This window comes from Microtus pennsylvanicus, chromosome 1 (assembly GCF_037038515.1).
Source record: "Microtus pennsylvanicus isolate mMicPen1 chromosome 1, mMicPen1.hap1, whole genome shotgun sequence".
NCBI lineage: Eukaryota > Metazoa > Chordata > Mammalia > Rodentia > Cricetidae > Microtus > Microtus pennsylvanicus.
Window position 1 is genome coordinate 87,983,568 of NC_134579.1, and position 20,328 is coordinate 88,003,895.

General features: G+C 48.5%; 1 protein-coding gene across 1 annotated transcript in view; it reads left to right on the plus strand.

The window, feature by feature from the left end:
- Flt1 (fms related receptor tyrosine kinase 1) overlaps positions 1–20,328 on the plus strand; it is a 162,461-nt gene that overhangs the window by 101,248 nt on the left and 40,885 nt on the right. The window contains exons 15-16 of the mRNA XM_075972009.1: positions 7,756–7,887; positions 15,660–15,766. Of these exons, the coding sequence (XP_075828124.1) occupies positions 7,756–7,887; positions 15,660–15,766 (239 nt within the window). The remainder of the gene's footprint in view (positions 1–7,755; positions 7,888–15,659; positions 15,767–20,328) is intronic.

Sequence of the window (20,328 nt, forward strand, 5' to 3'; positions counted from 1 at the left end):
AACATGTTCACTTTGTCCATTCACTGTAAAGGCCAGTAAAAACGTACGCTGGGTAGATCAGCCATGACCCTGCAAAGATGCTAGCCACCGATAAATGTCAGAGTTTTGTGAACCAAGCTCCTGTCTATCTCCCAGCTTTAAGCTTTGTCTCCCTGAAAGGACCCCTGGTCTTGGGTCTGGAATCCTTTTGCAGTCCATGATAAACCACACAACTGAGCATCTGCTGTTTCTTTGACTCATGGTTAATGCTTTACTTTTGTTTTTAATAGAAGTGTTTTATTAGCCCTCACAGTGAATGCGCTAAGTGGACATGTTGACCAACATTAAAAAACGATAAGTTTGAGCCAGGCAATGGTGGCCTACACCTTTAAATCCCAGCACTCGGGAGGCAGAGGCAGGTGAATCTCTGTGAGTTCAAGGCCAGCCTGATCTACAGAGTGAGTTCCAGGACAAGAGAAACCCTGTCTTGAAGAACAAAGCAAAACAAGTGAGGGGGGCGGGGTAAAAAAAAATGAGTTTGAACATAAAAATTTCAGATTTCTGACTTTTCTTTAAGACGTAAGAAGACAGTCCTAGTATTAAATCCCCAGTGCCCACAGGTGTGAACTGGGTATAGTTCCCACTTTTAGACCGATGACAGACTAAGCTTCATAGACACAGTTCCCTCCCATTTCCCACACCGATTTAGCCGGCTTCTCTACTCTGTGGGTAACTACATCACTACACCTTGCCCGGCTCCCTATCTGTCCAATCTAAACAGATTCATATAGTATAGAGGATTCTGGGCTGGCAAGATGGCTCAGCAGGTAAAACAGCTTGCCAGCAAGCCTGACAACCTGAGTTCAGTCCCCAGGGACCATGTTGTGGAGGAAAGAAGCCAGTATGTCCTCTGGCCTCAGCGTGTGAGGCGCCAGTGCCTCAGGTAAATAAGTGTGGAAAAAATACGTAGTAGAAAAGAGAAGTAAGAGGCTGGAGAGATGGCTCAGTGGTTAAGAGCACTGGCTGCTCTCGTAGGGGACCCAGGTTCAAATCTGAGCATCCACACGGCAGCTCACAACTGCTTGTAACTCCAGTTTCAGATATGAGTGAACCCCTCAAAGAACCCAACAGCAGTTTGCATAGCATAGAAAAATATACACACCTGGGTTGGAGTGATGGCTCAGCCCTGGCTCCTCCTGCAGAGGACCTAGGCTGAATTCCCAGCATCCAAACAGCCACTTACAATTGCCTGCGGCTTCAGTTCCAGGGCATCTGATGCCCTCCTCTAGCCTCCAGCTGCATTACATGTAGAGTACAGAACATTCATGCAAGGCAAAATACACAGACATGGAAAATAAAAACTACTGTATATCCAGAAATCAATGTAACTTTAAGGGCAATTTATTTGAAAAGAAAATAAAAGCATTCAACGATATAAAAGAAGCCCAAGAAGAAGAGGAGGGAGAAAAGAGACTCAGATTCAAAAGAAGAAAAGAAAAGCAACTCAAAATAGTTGCTCTTTCTGAGTAGGATATTTATTATCAAGCAGAATTGTAAGTTTAATAGGCTGCCCATCAACAGCCCAGCCGTGATTTTTTTGCAGAACTTAACAGTCGAGTAAAGTATAAAGCAGCTAGAATAGTCAAGAGTATCTTGACAAAAAAGAAGGGATCTAAGACCATATAAGCCTGCAAGATGCGTTATCAAGGTGGTCGGAGAGACGGCTTAGCAGTTAGGGGTGCTCTTCCAGAGGCCCTGTGTAGCACATCCCACGTGGTGACTCACAACCATCTGTAATCCCAGTTCCAGAGGATCTGATTACCTCTGTGGGCATTACATGCACGTGGTACACAGACACACGTGTCAGCAAATTATCCATACACACGAAATAAAAATAAGTCAACACAGGTCTTCTTAAAGATACGTTATGAAGCATCGTGATTTAAACGCTGCAGTACAGACATAGACAAATGGGCCCCTGAAAGAGCAGAGAGCCTAGAAACAGAAATACGACTATATAGAAACTTGCCATCTCAGAACTGGCACCAAAATTCAGCAGGAGAAGAACATTTTCCTCGATCGTTGACACTGAGCTGAGCGCGGTACAACACATCTCTAATCCCAGCACTCAGAAGGCAGAGGCAGGCTGATTTCTCTCAGTTTGAGGTCAACCTGGTCTACAGAGTAAGTTATAGGATAACAAGGGCTACATAGCGAGACCTTTTCCATGCACCACCCCCTCAAGTGACATTGTTGTGCCTATCTGTCTGTATGGTAGAGGTCCTCCCTCCCCCCGCTGCTTTCCAAAAGAAAACCCAAAAAAGAAAAAAGCAAAACTCCAGTAAGTATTTTTCTTTTCTTTTCCTTTCATTAATTTATTTTTTTATTTATTTTTGGTTTGCTGCTTTGTTTTTTCAAGAAAGGGTCTAACTATGTAGTTCTGACTGTCCTGCCTCTGCCTCTACCTCCCAAGTGCTGGGATTAAAGGCGTCTACCAACTACACCTGGTTTCCAGTAAATATTTTTAGAGATTTTTTTATGAAGAAAGCATTCAAGGAGGGAGCTTGATGTTATGAGTAGAAAAAGTTTTATAAGCAGGTACAAGAAATACAAACTATACTAAATAATATTAAACTTGGCTACCACTACAAAAAAAGGGGAGAAGAGTGTTTAAGGCCTGGGAAGAACCTCCACCGAGAGTAGCCCCTGCCTCTTTACTTCATTGGTGGTATTCAGCTGGTACTTGAGGGATGGGAGAGGTTCAGACCCCCATGGGCAGCAAGATGAGCTCTCACTCCGCACCCCTCAGCCAGTCTCAGTCTCTGATTGCTAGTCATTCCCCCGTATCTTACATTTCCCCAAAGCCTCTCCAATCCTGCTGCTCCAACTGTCTTGCTTGCTCCTTCCTCTCCTGCTTCCGTGCTGCTGGGATGGAACTCATAACCTTGGGCATGCTGGGTAAGTGTTCCACCACTGGGCTACACCTCCAAACTTGCACCCCTCAAACCTTCTGCCAGTTCTTCACCCATATCTATTCTTTCTGGTTTTGGAATGCTTACAACGCAAAGACAGTGTTACCCTCATTTTACAGAGAAAAAACAATGGTCAAAGGGGCTTGTGAACTTAGCCAGGGTCACAGGGGAGAATTCTGTGAAGAACGCGGAATTCCTCTTATCTGGGCTTAAAATACTGGTATCACCTTGGGTTCATCTCCTTCTATTGCTTTAGCCAATAAAGCACCAGTTCCTGCAGGTTTTTCCTTCCCAGTATGCACTCCCATTTTTTCCTCCCTCTCCTCTTCCCCTCCTCCGATCCAGGCATGTGGAGTGGGGGGGCGGGGGCGGGTGAGGGGATGGAGGTGAGTGTAGGCCTTACCACCCCTTGCCTGAATTTCAAGTAGGGAACCGGGACTGCCCCATGCTGCTCTTTCCTCATTCCAGCCCGTCCTGCCTTCTGCTAGACTAAACTCCCCCGAATGCCACTTCCATGATGTCATTTCCACAGTCAAATATCTGCAGGCCTCCCTCCTCCCCTCCGAGCCAGGGTTAGAACCACTCTTGACTTCAGAACCCCCCCCCCCAATCTGCCAGTCACCCAGAACAGGAATTTGGGAAAGAGACAAAGCACACACCCACGGAGGGAAGTTCAGAGAGCATAAATGGAGCATCATTTTGTCACACCGCAGCAGCGGAATGGTTTGCTTTTTTGTTTGTTTGACATGACACTGCTCAATAGTGGTACAGAAAGATAAAATGGTCCATCACTCCCTTCTATGATGCTATCCGGCTGACCTAGTTAGCCTCTCAGGTACTGAGATAATACACTGACCAAAACCAACCCCGGGGAGGAAAGAATTTATTTGGCTGGCAGGTCACAATCTATCACTGAGAGAAGCCAAGGCAGGAACCGGAGGCAGGAACTGAAGCAGAAACTGTGGAGGAGTTCTGCTTACTGGCTTGTTCAGCCTGCTTTCCTATACAACACAAGGTCATGTTAATCGTTAATCAAGAAAATGACAATGACTTTGCCAATTGGCATGCCCACGCAAATGGGGAATATCTCATGGGGGCCCCATCCCTAGATGAAGAGCTAAAGAGAGAAACCTGATTGGTTACCCAACACCAAACGGTCAGCCTTGAAAACATATATATGTATATATAAGTGTGTGTGTGTCCATATATGTGTGTATATATGACCATGTACATACATGGACAGATTTGGCAGGTTGTATTCACATATCCATCCACTTACATATGTAATTATATATTCTGTATATGTGTGACAATAATCAAAAAAGATGTGAAGTTGAGGTGGAGTGAAGTGCAGTTGGGAGACATGGAAAGGGTTGTAATTCCAGCAGTCGAGGGGTGTAGGTAGAAAGATCATGAGTTCAAGGTCAGCCTTGGCTGGGTAGCAAGGGCCTGTCTCCAGAAAGAAGGAAGGAAGGAAATAAGAAACCGACAGTCTTGCCCTGCTCCTTCCCATCCTTCCCAGGCCACCTGAGCTGTTGGACTCTAATCTGGGCACTGTACCCCCCACACCCTGCTCTCTCCCAGATTATTTCTGTCAGCATATAAAAATGAAGTAATGTTTTGCATCTTGAGAAAGAGTATCTGGGCTGGAGAGAAGGCTCCGCAGTTAAGAACAGGAACTGCTCTTCCAGAAGAGCCCAGTTTGATTCCCAGGACTCACACCAGTCAGCTCTGAAACACCTGGGACTCTAGTTACGAAGGATCTGATGCCTCCGGCCCCCCTGGGCATCTGCACCCCTGCACATACTCCCTCCCCTCATTCTTCAAAACAGAAAAATAAGTCTTTTTTTTTAAGTTCCTTTCTCGGACTATAGAGATGGCTATTGGTTAAGTACACTGGCAAGAGCCCAGATTAGATTTGCAGCACCCATTTAGCAGCTCCTAACCATCTCTAACTGCAGCTCCAGGGAATTCTACCCCTGTTCCTGGCCTCTGTGGGCACTGCACATGCGTGGTGCACACACATATGCACAGGCAACACACACACGTAGACTAGAAGAAAATCAAATCCTAAAGCATTTTCTTCTCCAGCCACGCTGCTGTGCAGACACTCTCTAAAAAGGAAGCTCCTCGCTGTCTCCACTTGATCACCCCCCCCCCCCCGTCTCTTTCTGTGACCTTGGTCAGGCTTTCTTCTACACTTCATTAAAGTGGGTGGTTAGCTTCCTTCCTGAGGCTCTCTGAGCACAGCTCAACGCCGCCTGTGAGAAAATGTCTTTTGTCGGTTCCAGAAGTCTCCTGGTTTTCTGATCCCCTCCTGGGCTCCTCCCTGCCCCCACCTTGGTCACTTCCCTCCCCTGCTCTGAAGTCTCCAGTTCTCAGGGCTGTAGACTTCACTCCTCCCTCTGGTCTGGCTGAGCCCACGATATTTGTCTGCAGCCTTTTTGGACTCAACTGCTTTCTCAGTGCTGAGCCCACAGGGTTTCAAGTCCTGACCCCCCCCTCCCCGTGCTCCAGGTAAATCCTCCCTTCGGGTGTGCAGTAACCATCTTGACCTTACAGTGTATAGAAACCGCCAGAATTCTTGACCGCATCCCCTGTTCCCTCTTCTACACACCCCAGTTGTCTACACCACCAGCTTTTCATTGCCCTTCCTCACACAGAACACCCCAGTCCATAAGCAAGTGGATTGGTTCTTCAGAAACAAACAAACAAACACACCAAAGTGGGTCTCTCCTGTGGCCTCAACACTCCAGTAGGAACCTTTCAGTAGGAGACTCCTCCCACCCGCCATCCACTTTCCCTGTCTGCCTCTGCCCATGCCATGGGATGACTGATGTCTTCTGTTTCATTTTTTTTCTTGTGATGCCGGAGAGCCTGGACCTTGTTCTTGTAAGGAAAACACGCCAGCACTGGGCTCCATCCCCAGTCCATCCTGCAGTGGGTCGTTTTGGCCGAGGGTGGTTTTGTTGATTTGCTCGCTTGTGTTTCTGAAATAGGATCACGTGGCACAGGATGGCCTCAAGCTCACTGTGTAGCTGAGGCTAACCCTTCAGGTCCTAATCTTCCTATCTCTCCCCGTCACGTGTGAGGGTTACAGGAGTGTACTACCACACTCAGGTCTCCAACAGACTTAGTTATTATTTTAGATGGATGTAAGTGTATTTTATATGTTATGAGTGTATCTAGGAGAGGCCTTGGGATCTCTTGGAACTAGAGTTACAGGCAGTTGTGAGCTGCCTGATGTTGGTTGGTATTGAGAATTGTACCCAGGTCCTCCGGAAAGGCAGCGTGTGCTCTTAACTGCTGGGCCCTCTCTCTGGCTCTCTCTAGTGGCTTTTGAGCAGTGGAGAACACAACAAAGCCTTAATCCTTATGATGCCTAGGGACAGGGGAGCCAGGGTCTGGGTCCCTGCTATTTCTCTTCTGCTTGCTTACTGCGCACTGGCCACAGAGGTCTTCTTCCTCCTCTTCTTCTTTTTCAGACGTATTTATTTGATGTTTCTGAGTGTACCACATGCATGCCTGGTGCCCACAGAGGTCAGAAGAAGGCATTGGCTCCCCTGGAACTGGAGTTAGTGATGATTATGAGTCACCATGTGGGTGCTAGGACCCGAACCTTCTTCTGTGAAAACAACACTCTTTATGCTTGGCCCTGCTCAGAAGCCACCTCTGAAAAGAGCTGTCCCTGTTCGCCCTGTCTGCAGCAGCGTCCTCTGACCCTCCTTCCTCTTGCTCTCTTCAAAGGCTTTGCTGTAAACTAGACTGGGAAGCTTCTGGAAGCAAGGGTGTGTGACTTGTGTGCCTCCTATGGTCTCACCAGTATCTAAAGCTGTCTGGTGCATAAAAAGGGGCTTTCATAGGAATGAACAAATTACTTCTTCAAAAGTCTAGTTTCGAAAAGATTAAAGGGGCAGGGGAACGCTCAGGGACCAAGTGCGGGTGTCAGTCCCTGGGTTTAATTGGCAGGGAAGACAGAAGGAAGACTAATAAAATAGCCTAGGAGTAAGGGAGTTGCCTGACAGTCCTTCAGGCTGCCACTCAAGGGCCACCTCCTCCCCATGCAGCCTTCTTGAGGTACTAACTTGCGTTCTTGTTGGCTGGCTGTTTGCCAGACTCGGACTGATGGGAGATTCATACCAAGTAAATACTCGGTGACAGTACTTGGTGTAGATGCCTGTGTCTCAGAGCCTTTCAGGGGAGTCTGGAAACTCCCCCTGGTAATGGAGAACTTCCATTACCCCAGCCTGTGGAGTACTGAATACTAAGTACTTACATCTACCAAGCACTCACTACCACAATGAGTATATATTGAGTGGGAATGGCTTTCATTTTATATCAATACTGGGGGGAATAAAACACAGACAGAGTAAATAAGTTGTCTAGAGGGCTAAAGTGTGGATTTAAACACAGCTAGCCCAAGCTCTTTACTCCCATGTTATAGCACATGACAAGCCACATGGCAAAGGACCCTATTTCACGAATATGCTGTGGATTACACTGCTTCTTCTTGGTCATATCGCCTAATACTGGGGAGTTTCTGTTTTCTCAGTGCCAGGGGGACAAGACAGCCCCTTCTGAGTGTTTGGAAGCATCAAGCTGTGGCCAGGGTACTGCAGAGCGCTTGGCTCAGGACAGGGCAGGCGTGGGGCAGATGCTGGTTAGCGAGCGAATGACCTGCTCTGGAGTTAGGCAGAGCACAGAACGTCTTCTGGGAGCGTAGGATAGGAAGGCGCTGGGTTTCCTGCAGCTGTTTCTTTATCCTCCGGAGCCACTAATCTAAACATCTCTCTCTCTCCCCCAGGAATTATTTTAGGACCGGGAAACAGCACGCTGTTTATCGAAAGAGTCACAGAAGAGGATGAAGGTGTCTATAGGTGCAGGGCCACCAACCAGAAGGGCTCCGTGGAAAGCTCAGCCTACCTCACCGTGCAAGGTAAAAACTGGCAGTCTGGACACCTGCTTCCCTGCAGGCTTAACTTCCCACTTCCTGGTCTCCTCTGGCAGCCCAGTGGCTCCTTTCCCTACCCCTTTCTCTGTCCTGGACACTACTGACGCTCTGGCTCTGTCTGGAAGCAGAAGGTGGCTGTCCTCGGGAGCCCCCAGCCCAGCATTCTCAGCAAGGGAAGTACTTCCAGGAAGAAGGGAGCCTGGCGTGCTGACACTGTGGGACTATGTGACTCACAATGCCCCTAGGGGTCCACATCTGTGAGAAATCAGGCCAGGAAGAAAGGAAATGGGGGAGGCGCCCTCTGAAATTGTTCCTCTCTACCCCACCCCCTTTTCTGAGTCCTAGAAATTAAACATGAGTTACTTTTTCCTTAGCTGGTTTTTAACATGAAGAGACACAAAATAGTCTCAGAAGCAACACATAGAGAACAGCTCACACCTCAGAGACTGCCCTATGGGCTTCCTGGAACCCAGGGAGTCTGTTGCAGAGCACAGCACACAGTAGCTGGGTCCTACCCTGCCTGCAGTCATGTGGTTTCCATTTGGCAAACAGTTTCAAACTGGGCTTCAGTTTTCCCATGCTAAGCACCGTGCCAACCCTAGAATTTTCAACCTCGGAGCATTGGGCATGGGCGCCTCTTAGATACCAACATCAATGAATGAGTGGCATGTTGAGAACCAACGTGGAAAGATGGAATGTGTTCAGTAGCCATTCCACAGTGCACAGCGGTGTACGTGAGAGCGTGTGGCTGCTTCTCGGGAGAAGCCAGGCTGAAGCTAGCCTACCACAAATCCATGCGTGCAGAAAGAGGGCAGCGGTCCCCAAACAGCCTGAGGGAATGGTCTTCTGCCTTCCAGATCTTCCTTGTTTTAAGTGAGCCTTCCAGTTCTGCCACACATCAAGAGGGACTGAGCAAGCATCTCGCTTTCACAGCTCCTTTCTCCTCCATCTTTGGCGTGGGTATCAGGTACGGCTACTGCAGCAGCTCTATCAGGCCAGGAAAACAAGAGGTGCCCTCAGCCTCTCCCTAAGGCGTTATAACTGACCTGGGTGTGTGGAGCAGTTAGGAAGCTCCCAGAGGCAGGATGCGGTAACTTGGCTCTCACAGCTAGGCAGTGACAGCCCTGGTGAAGAAAGTTCATTTTCTCCCAGAGACTCACCTCAGCCCGCCACAGGGCTGCTTTGCCTTGCTGAGCACCTGTTCCCAGGTTCTCTAGTGGGCAATATGGCCTGCAGTGGCTACAGAGCTGACGTGAAGTAAGAGCATGCACGCCAGCTGTAAATCTTCCCGGGATAGCCTGGGCTTCTGGGGAGCCACGTCACATGGCCTTGTGCTTTATGACATCTATGACCCAGCACTTGCCTGCGCCAGCTCTCCAAAGCCTCTCACATAGAGGGTGAGGTTTCGGGGTGTAGGTATCAGCTCTGTAGAAGGCGAGAATGTGAAACAGAGGCAGTTGACAGGTTGACAGTACACAGAACTCAGAGAAGCCTGCACGTATGAGAAGGTCCGTTTTCTTGAAGTGTACTGAGCTGCCTGAATTCATGTGGCCACGGTTGACCACAGTTATCTGCAGATCATCTGATCACTGAACTTGGATTCTCGCCCTTGAATGCATGACTCACGTCCCTGAGGGGCACTGAAGCATCCCCAAGCTGCGGACGTGGTTTCCTGGTATACTCCTATCTTGTCCCGCTGAGTTTAGGAAATCTAGGCACATGGGTTGTGTCTGTGGCTATGTTTAACAGATTTTAAAGAGGTTCAGGAATCAGTCAGGAAGGAAGCGGTCTGCTCGTTTTATTTCCTTTGAAAGAGGAGTCTTAATACTCAGAGATAAAACAATGTGTTATTTTTGTATCTGAAAAGGATAAATGAACTGTGGAGTCAAAGTGGCTTCTTTAAATAATCCCGGGTTTTGTTTGGTTTGGACTAGACCTTGAGCACGAGTGGCGTGACCACAGTCAAGGTGTTAGCAATCGAGATCATTTCTGAAATTAACATGTTTGGCCCATTTGTAATCAGAGACTTAACCTAAGCTCTAACCCTTCTCAAGGAGGCCCATGGCGACGTTCCATGCAAGAACTTTTCTTACAAAAAAAAGTTTCTTAGGCGTTACTGTACTCTAGGACGTTCCTGTACATAGGACAAAGCCCCTCAGAGAATGAATACCATTAGAAGCATCTGTTAAAGATGACCGGTGGCTTGTGAGAAGACTCAAAGGGGCCGCAGCCTAAGCGCCAGACGTGGCATCACGGTTTGCAAGCTTGGGTCACAGCAACCGCACACTCGCATCTGCTTGAGACAGAACCCACACCGTAGGAAGCAAGGACCACATCCTCTAATTAGATCCTGAGGTTTAAGAATAAAAATAGCTCAAGAAAACAAAACAAAACAAAACATGTGTCTCCGTGTTCTACACCATGGTCCGTGCTCCATTCCCGGCTCCTCTGACGTGCAGCCTGTCCCCACCCATCTTCCTGGATTCTAAACTAACTTGGTCCTTCATGTTTCTCATCTCATAGATGCTGGGAATTTTCAGGAGTGTCACAACTAACAAACCATACTCAAATAGATGAATGACCTGTTCCTAATTGTACACAGGAGGCTAAGGGCCCTAAATATACACACTTTTTTTTTCTCTCTTTTAAACTTTCATCTCCAAACTATAGAATAAACCTCACCTTAGCAGAGATTTCTAAAAATGGTACCAGAGTTCGGTTAGGGTGAGTTAAGACCTTTGTAGATAGTTCTTAGAGCAAAATAATTAGACCCCAAACATTCCCATCTCATTTCTTCTCATGGAAACCGGGCAGACATGAGCAGTATATCCCAGACATCATTAACCTGGTGTTGGGCCCTGGAAAGGCCTGGGCCTGTCAATTATATCTTGTCTTATCAAGCACGTGGTACACTGTGTTAAGCGTGCCTACACTAGTCTGCTTAATTCTTTTTTTATTATTATGTACATAGGTGTTTTGTCTACACATGTGACTATGCACTGAATGCATGCAATGCTTGCAGAGGCCAGAAGAGGGCATCAGAGACCCTGGAACTGGAGTTGCAGATGGTTGTGAGCCAACAAGTAGGTGCTGGGAATCCCACCCAGGTCCTCTAGAAGAGCTGCCAGTGTTCTTAGCTACTGAGCCTCCTCTCCATCTCCAACCCCACTCCCTACTTACATTTTGCAGCAATCCTGTGAGAAGGTTGTGTTGTTGAAAATAAGAGCCTAGTAAGGCCCACGGGAGGCCAAATAATATCCCAGGGCCAGTATGCTTGGAAGCAGAGCTGAGAATCGGAAATGCTTGCGTCTTTGTCCTCTACTGTGTCTCCTGTCACATGGCAGGTGGAAGTCATCTCAGCCGTGGAGCGTTTCAGGAGCTGAGTCACTTTGGGAGAAATTCCCTCCCTTCCTAGCATCTCGGATTCTGCAGCACCAGGTGGGGGTGTGAACAGTGGCTGGGTAGCCTTTCCCAGGCTGTTCCAGGATGAGGAGAATGTGTCATGGTAAAATCTTAAGGATTAGTTATTATTAGTGTTGATTAATGTGGTCCTCTACTCCAGCCAAGCTTTCAGTACTACATATTTTTCCCGAGTTTACCGTGAGTCACCTAGATGGTGTCCCAAACCACAGATTCCTGTTTGGCTTAAGGGGCAGGGTAAGTTCTGGAACCAAAACTCCCTGGTGATTTCCCTCTTGGGAACCCACCAGTTGCCTTCTGTGAGCTGATGGCTCTGTGGCCTGTGGTGCTGGCTGGCTGTGACCATACAGAGCCACGTGCCAGGCCAGTGTGCGGATGCCTAGCTACAGTGAAAACACCTAAAGCCTGCCTGGTAACTGTCCCGCAAAGGCGAGTTGCCAGTGCCACAGCTCAGGCTGTGTGCAATGGGCTGTCCATCGCTACCAGAACGGCTCAAGACACCATCAATGCAAACCCTTGACACAATCTACTGCCACTCAGAATTCAGACTGGCTGCTGAGTGACACCCAGAGGGATGACAGGAAGCTTGGGATGACAGCTGGCGTGCGTTTGTCTGTGGAAGAGAGTAGGAACCCGTAACAAAAGGCGCCGTTATCTTATAGTTATCTTATACGCTTGACTACATTCTCCTCGACATCCTGAGGGAAAACAGCCACGGACTGTGTCCTTTTCCAGGAACTGATGGCCCCCGAGACCAGTACACACTCCTAATGATTATCGAGTCCCATCCACGTTGCTCTGGCCCTGGGCAGTTAGGCTATTCTGTGTACTGAACTGATCGCCATTCACCATCCAGTTGGATTTAGCCGGGCTAGTCTGTAGAGAAAGCACCTGTGGGCTTCAGCCTGCAGAGCCTGACAGTTCTTTAGGACGGAAGAGATAGGTAGAAGGAGAGAGAGCTATCAAATGAGACCACAGATGCCCCAGAGTCCTGAGATTTATTCTAAAGAGCAGGGAGCCCCTGATGAACATTCTCCTTAGCTGTCCTAATGAGTTGGCTTCTTAAATATGTGTTTACACACAAGTAGTCCCACTGACAGGAATTCTGCTTGAGTAAGGCCTGTGGAATTAGACTTTAGGGGTCAGCTTCCTGTCGCACGGAATGCGGTGGGAAAATTCTCGCAGTCAGAGAGTCAGTGACTTCACATTCCATGAGGGGAATGTGTGCAAAGCCCCTGTGAAGACAGCAATTGTGGCCATCAGCAAGTGTGGCCGTCGGGGGCCACTGCAGGGTCTTCAGAAGGTGCTAGTCTTACCACAGAACTTATTTGCAGCATAAGCAAGTGTAAGTGTGTGTGTGTGTGTGCGCGTGCGTGCAGGTGTGTGTGTGTGTGCGTGTGTATGCGTGCAGTTGAAGAAATCCATACTCACGTGAATTTTGGCTTACAGTTTTCCCACTGTGAGGATGTATAGTGAGATTGAAGGGCAAAAGAAGATATAAGACTTTAGCATTTAAATTTTTAAATTAATTTTTAAAATTGGGAACAAGGCTGGAGAGATGGCTCAGTAGTTAAGAGCACTGGCTGCTCTTACAGAGGTCCTGGTTTGGTACCCAGTACCTATATGGTGAGTCACAACCATCTGTGACTCCAGTTCAAGAGGATCCAATGCCATCTTCTGGCCTCCAGATGCTGGTAGATATATATACATGCAAGCAAAATAGGCATGACATAAAATAAAAGTAAACCAATCTTTAAAAAAAATGTCAGTCTTAGGCGAGAAAGCAGGGCCTTATCATGCAAAGAATATGCGCTGTCCCGCCAGCTTGCCGTCTGAATTTGATCCTGGCAGTGATGGAGAGCACACACCAGCACCAAGGCAGACGAGGACAGAGTGGACTCCGTGGCCTAGAAAGGAGTGGGGGTGACTGGAGATAGGCAGAGCTGGGTGGACGAGGACCGAGGATGGTTCTTTAGGAGTGGCGGAGGGATGACAGAGGAGGTAATACCTTCGCGAGCAGGGACAGTCGAGCAGGCAGGACAGAGACCACTGCCTCTCTGAAGCCATTAGCAGGTTCTCAAAGGCTCAGAAGACGTGAGGAGAGGAGGAAGTGGCAGTACCCTTACACGCGTGGTGGATTAGCCAGCTGGCTTAAAACCGCAGCCCCACCAGCCGCTAGCCGCTCATAGGCAAGGCTTAATCTCTCAGCGCCCTCAACTTCCTCACTCAAGAAATGGAGAAAATCCAGCTCACAGCGTTGGTGTAGGCCAGTCCTCAGAAGAGTCCCCAGGACAGAATGCACTCGGTCAGCTGTCACTCACAGGTTTCCAGAGCAGATTTGCTATATTTCCCTGCAGGTCACCTCATTGACTCCAATTGCCTGCGGCATTGCACTTAGTGAACTCATTAGCTGGAAGCTCAGAGAGCACACTGCTCCAGTCCCTTCCTGCGCCTCCCATCACACCGCCAACTACACAGTCACCTCCCATGACCACTCCCATGATGCTCTTCCCCGCTTCCACGCGGCCCAGTCAAAACCTATTTAAAATACATCTTCCAGAGGGGATTGAATCTCTCAAGTTCTGACGCATTTTCAAATCTCTTTTGCTGATTGTGGCGGACACATGCCACAGCCCGTGTATGGCTATTGGAGGCTAGCTTTGTGGGAGTTGGTCTCTCCTTCCATCTTATTTCGGAGGCAGGGTCAGTCTGTCTTGCTTCAGTCGCTGTGCTGAATATTTCACACGAGGCGGCTTGTGAGCTTCTGGGGGAGTCTCCCCTGCTTCTCCCCCACCCCAATCTCACCCAGGAGTTCTGGGAATGGCAGGTGTGTGCTACCACAGCCGGCTTTGCACACGGATCCCAGGAAATGAAACTCAAGTCATCAGGCTAACACCTTTACCACCCAAGCCATATCCTCAGACCTCTGAAGTAGTTAAAAAGATTGGTTTCTGGGCTAGGAATGAAGCCCGGATGGTAGAGCACTCACCTAGCAAGTCCGAGGCCCTGGGTTTGGTCCCCAGCACTACAGGAACTGATTATAGTGGCACACACCTATAATCTCGATTTTGAGAGGTGGAGGCAGGAAGGTCAAAGTCACCCTTGGTGATCTACGTGAGTTTGAGGCCCACTTGGGATACGTGCGTGAGAGACCCTGTTTTCAAAGGATAAAAAATAAAAAAGTAAGGCCGATCGATGACCTCGTGTTTGCTCTGAGACACTTGGTTTGGCTCGCTGGGATTCTTGAATGTTCTTAGGCTCCGTCACTCATTTTCCTGTCTCCTCCAGTACCTACCGTTGCTGTAGAGAGCTTAGTTGAATTAAGACAAAGAACCCCGGAGTGAGGTACTGATGCTTGAAGCTATGATATTGCTGTCGTGTATCCATGGGGTGGGTGTGAGCAGAGACTGACCAGCAGATCCTCCCATCGTGCCTAAGGAGAACAAATATCATCCCAAATTCCTTTGTCAAATCAAAGGAGGTGTTTCTTCAGAATTCCCGGAGACTTGCCCCTGGACTCTTTAGGAGGGAACCCCTTTCAGCCCAGTGGGCTCTTTCCTCGCTGATCGCTAGCCGCTTGGTTTTTTTCTCAGGAAGCGTCACGTGACTGAGCTGGGTCTCTCTCTCTCTCTCTCTCTCTCTCTCTCTCTCTCTCTCTCTCTCTCCCTCTCCCTCTCCCTCTCCCTCTCCCTCTCCCTCTCCCTCTCCCTCTCTCTCTCTCTCTCTCTCTGTCTCACTCTCTCTCTCTCTCTGGGTCTGGGAGGGACACTGCTCAGCTTTTGTGCTCTTAACCCTGGGATCGATGTGACTGGGAAGGCGCACAGGCTTCTCTTCCCTCTCCCCGGTACTATCTGCTGCCAAGGTCAGAAGCCCAGACGCAGGCAGCAAGACTGTGGGTGGTGCAGAGTGACTGCCCCAGAAGAAGCATTAGGGCAGTTGTGACTGTCCTTGGGTTTTATTTTTATTTTCAATGTCAGCTTTGAAGAATTTTTTGAGTCCCAAAGGGGACCTTTTATGTCTTTTTTTTTTTCCTTTAGAATTTCCTCCATAGCCAATTAGGGAGATTAACAGGGTCCAGATTTAGCACTTTAATGAGCTTTTCCCTGCCTTAATTTCCCTCCATCTTTACTTTCCCCTCTGATTTTTAATGAACCGTTTCTGAGAATACCATTTCCAAACTTGGCAGGATTTCTAGAAAGTACTCTGGGCGTGAGTTCACGGCTTGTCTTAGAAGATGGACTTAGAAGATGACTGGCAGATGCCCAGCTCGTGCAAGCAGAGGCACGTCATTTGAGGGTCTCCTTGTATCGGCATCTTTGCGATTTCTCTCTCCCTAGGCTCCTCGGACAAGTCGAACCTGGAGCTGATCACGCTCACGTGCACCTGTGTGGCTGCCACGCTCTTCTGGCTCCTTCTAACTCTCTTCATCCGGAAGCTGAAACGGGTAAGAACACAGAAGGAAAGATCACTGAGCTGTACGACTCCCCCCTTTCATGCGAGCATGTCCATCCATGTTGCCATTGTTCGCGGTCACTTAGGCAGCCATGTTGTTGAGCTATCATAGGTATAGCTAATGTCACAGGGGCCTCATCCCTAGACAAAGAACTCCGGGTCGCTAAGGAGTTCCGAGAGAGGGAGAACTAGCCTCTCTCAGGGATGAAGCCCTTCACTGATTATCCACTACCAAGTCTCAGCCCTGATATCATATACACACAAGCAACATTAAACAGACTGAGCAGGTCATATTTGCTCTGTGAGTTCAAGGCCAGTCTGGTCTATAAAGAGACTTCCAGGACAGCCAGGGGTTACACAGAGAAACCCTGTCTCAACACCCCTCCCCCCAGAAAAAGAAAAGAAATCAAAGGAGATGTGAGATGAAGACCACCTCTGACCTGGCTCTGCCCTATTTCCCATGAGCCTATGTGGCACAGCAAGTCCCTCTGCTGGGCTCTCTGGGGACCTTGGAGAGCAATTGCTGCTGTGTGTAGTCTGGAAAGAGACTGACTGGATGCCAGCACACAGCCAAATGTCACACTGTAACTCTGCGTAGGTGTAAGGGATAGCGGACCAAACCTGGACATGGTGGTACATGCCTATAATCCCAGCACTCAGGAGGCAGAAGCAGGAGGATTGCAAGTTTGAGGCCAACCTGGACAACATAAGGAGACCCTGTTTCAAGAAAAGAAACGAAAAGAAGAAAAGAGAAAAAAGAGAGGAAAAGAAAAGGAAAGAATTAACCAAAATGTGGACAGGGTAGTGTGGACTCCAGAGGAAATAGTGTTAGAGGGAGCGGGCATAGAACAGAGCTGAGGCTGCCAAGGCAGGGCCAGCACGGGGCTGCTCAGTCCATCTGGGTGGGGCTTTGGAGGTGATACAAAGAGTCTGCTAGCTGAAGGCTTTTGTGAGGGCAGAGGAGGTGGTTAAGCAAAGTGAGGCTTTGGAAGAAGAGACTGCTGCTCCAGTTAGGGGAGGAGGGAGAGGGGGTTGTGTTTTTTCTGGTCTTGAAGCCTCACCTTGAAGACCAGAGTGAGCAAGAGTTGACCCCCAAGCACTTAGGAAACAGAGTAAGTGGTTTGTAAGGAAGAGGTGGACTAGAGGGTTGGAGTTGGGCGTTCTTTAGGAGGGCGTGGCGACAGGATTCAGAAGGGCAAGGTTTCTGCCATTTTCTAGAGATTTTCCTTTATGGTTGGCCCAGATCTAGTGGGAAACACCTTGCCCAGGGTTTTCGTTCACCCTACCAAAATGTCAAAGAGGGAGATGTATTATCATTTCCACTTAAAAGAGGAAAACTGAGGTTCCCTGAGGTAATGACATGGGTCCAAATGTCACTATGGGAATTTAGTTTTGAGCAAAGACTGTCTGACCTCAGACTGATATTCAAAAATCTTAAGGCATGCACTCTTGGTAGTTGGAATGAGAGACGTGATGGTGTCAGGAAAAGTCCTAAAATGAGCCTCTCAGCCGACACAAAGAAATCCAATCAGACCAGATTAAAACACATCAAACGCCTGGGTTTATTAGACGGCACACTCGGGTGGCTGGGAGAATGGCAAGAAAAAGACAGAGAAAACACACACACAACCATGTGTTCTCTTTTCTGGTGCAAGCCTAAATAGCCTAGAGCAGTGGTCCTGACCTTCCCCAGGTGGGGTCAGCGCTTGGCAGGCTGGGAGTCAGAGTCCAAGCCAGGAAAACTGCCAGGCCAGGGGCTTCCAGTCATCCTAGACTTCTTGGATATAGGGATGTTAGAGGGCAGGGGTGACGCCCCCAGCTTAATATTACATTCCAGACTCTTTAGATATAGGAGTGTGACATGAAGCTGAGGTGATATTTATGACCAAACATCCCAAAATGGATGCCAGGGACTGGGGTGACGCTTCTAATCATCCGAGACTCTTTGGATCCAGGGGTGTCACTTTTGACCAAGCAGGTGGCAGCAACCTTCCATGTTCACATAGGACATCAGGCTTTTGGCACACGGAGTGTTTGCTTTGGCCTGATGAGGCCACTGCCGAATAGCCCAAATCCTCCTTTCTGGAGTAAACCAAGGGAAGGGCATGAAAGGGAGAGGCTAAGAGGAAAGCAATGCTTAAGGTAGACTTGGAAGAGAGCAACGGGAAGGGATGACCAGAAAAAGAACACACTCTACCCTGCCACCTTCCCCTCCCTCACTGGAGCAGCAGACCGAACGGGAAGATCTACCACGGATTCAAGAGGGTTCTTACACTGCCAGGATTCCCCGGTGTACAAGCTGGTGGTAGCAAGAGATCATCTACAGTTTGCCTGGAGGAGGCACAGGTGAACAAGGAGTCTAAAGAAGATGCAGGTCCCCATGGTTTTTCTAACCCCAGTGCTAATTCCTCATTGATAAAGGCTGTATTTTATCTCCTCGGCCCCACCTGAGAGAGCCAGTGGTTAGAACAATGGCCGATGTGTATTGATGTTTGCTAGAAGCCAGGGCCTGTTCTAACAGGTTAGTCAATCATTTGGTAGCCATAGCAACCCTCTTAGATAAGTACAATGACGTCATCGTTTCACGGATGAGCAACTGAGGTCTAGGGGAGTTAAGCAACTTGTCTGGGTGGCCATTTGGCTGTGTACAAGTCAAATCCAGGCAGTTGTCCTCCGTGCTGAGTGCCAAGTAGCTACTCGGTGCTGGTGTCCCTTAAAAGAAAAAGTATCTGTTAGTATACTCCCCCTGCAGGTCTGCCTGGTGGTCCCTCTCGTCTGCCTTATTGAGATAAAAACATTGACTTTCATAGGAGCCACGTGGGGCAAGCTCCTCCTTCGCCTGTTACGTCCCTGACACCTCCCCATACTGCAGAAACCCAAGGTGTCCCTTGCTAGGTTCCAGCTGTTCACCTGCTCTTTAGTGGTTGCCTTGGTGATCTTCAACATGAAAAAGTTAGTCGTCAAAGCTATACCGGGAGCTTCTCCCCTGAGCACCTATACCCTCACACCCGTGATGAGGGTCCCTAGCTTTTGGCCTTTCACCCTTGATTGGAGGCTGAGCAAACGCTCTACCCTGAGGTATTTGTCCTACACTCTAATGATAAGTTTTGTACGGAGAGTGATAGTAAGCAAGTGATGGATGAGGTGAGCTGTGACTGCCCGGAGCCGGGTAAGGGCTGAGGAATGCGGTGGGTGTGAAGAGGTGGATAGGAAAGGCAGTCTTGTGTTTTAGCCCCTTCCCATCCTCCCCCCCCGCCCCATCATGCTTCCTCTAGGTTAGGGAAACAAACTGCAAAGGAGGCCAACCTCGTTTCAGTGGAGTTTATGTAACTTGGAGCCAATGGTTCTTTCTACGGAAAACTCATCCTTTCTGTCCCATCCAAGAGTCTGCCCCCAGAAACTCAGCCATCAGCCCCGGAAATGTGTCCGTTAATAAAAAAGGGACCTGCGGATGGACTGCAGCTGTCAATCCACCCCTCTGGGATCTGCCACAATGGTTGCTCTCTGGACTTGATTTGTAGTTCCAAGAAACCAAGTTCACGGCGTGTGAACATCTGAACAATGCTCTAGGGGCCTCCGGATGTGTTTACATTTACTCTTCAGCCTTTGAAGCTGTCAGCCTCTGTTTCTGAAAACAGAAAGGCCTTTGCAGGGCTGGAGAGATGGCTCAGAGGTTAAGAGCATTGCCTGCTCTTCCAAAGGTCCTGAGTTCAGTTCCCAGCAACCACATGGTGACTCACAACCATCTGTAATGGGGTCTGGTGCCCTCTTCTGCCCTCCACGGGTACGAGCCAGGCATGGCGCTCTTACATACATTCAGACAAAACACCCATACACATAAAATAAAAATATATAAATCTGGGCTGGAGAGATGGCTCAGAGGTTGGGAGCACTGGCTGCTCTTACTGAGGTCCTGAGTTCAGTTCCCAGCAACCACATGGTGGCTCATAACCATCTGTAATGAAATCTGGTGCCCTCTTCTGGTGTGTGTGTAGGCGTGCAGGCTAACTGGTGTGTGTGTAGGCATGCAGGCTAAATAAATTATATATGTGTATATATATATATATATATATATATACATACACACACATATATACATATATCTTAATTTTTAAAAAAAAATGTCCAGAGCAGCCATGGAAAACTTTCAGTCTCTGTTTAGAATTGTGTTAAATGTTCTTTGTTTTTTAAAGACAAGCCCTCATGTGGTTGGTACAGAACATGGTGTAAGGTGGTAGAGGTCTGGGCACATTCATTCAAGATGCTACTGTTTCTGTGATCATCTTATGACTTAAGGCAATGTTTCAGAGAAAGCCTCTAATTGGACGCTTGCCCAACAATTTCAGAGGCTGAGTCCATGATCATGGTGCCAAGCGAGGCAGCACCGGAGAGCAGCTGAGAGCACACACAATCACACATACAAAAGTTACAGGCGGGTGGGAGTGGGAGGTGGGGGAGAAGTAGGCTGGACTTAGCCTGGGCTCTCTAAACCTCAGTCCACCCCCAGTGACACACCTCCTCCCATAAACCATACCTCTTAATGCTTCCCGAACA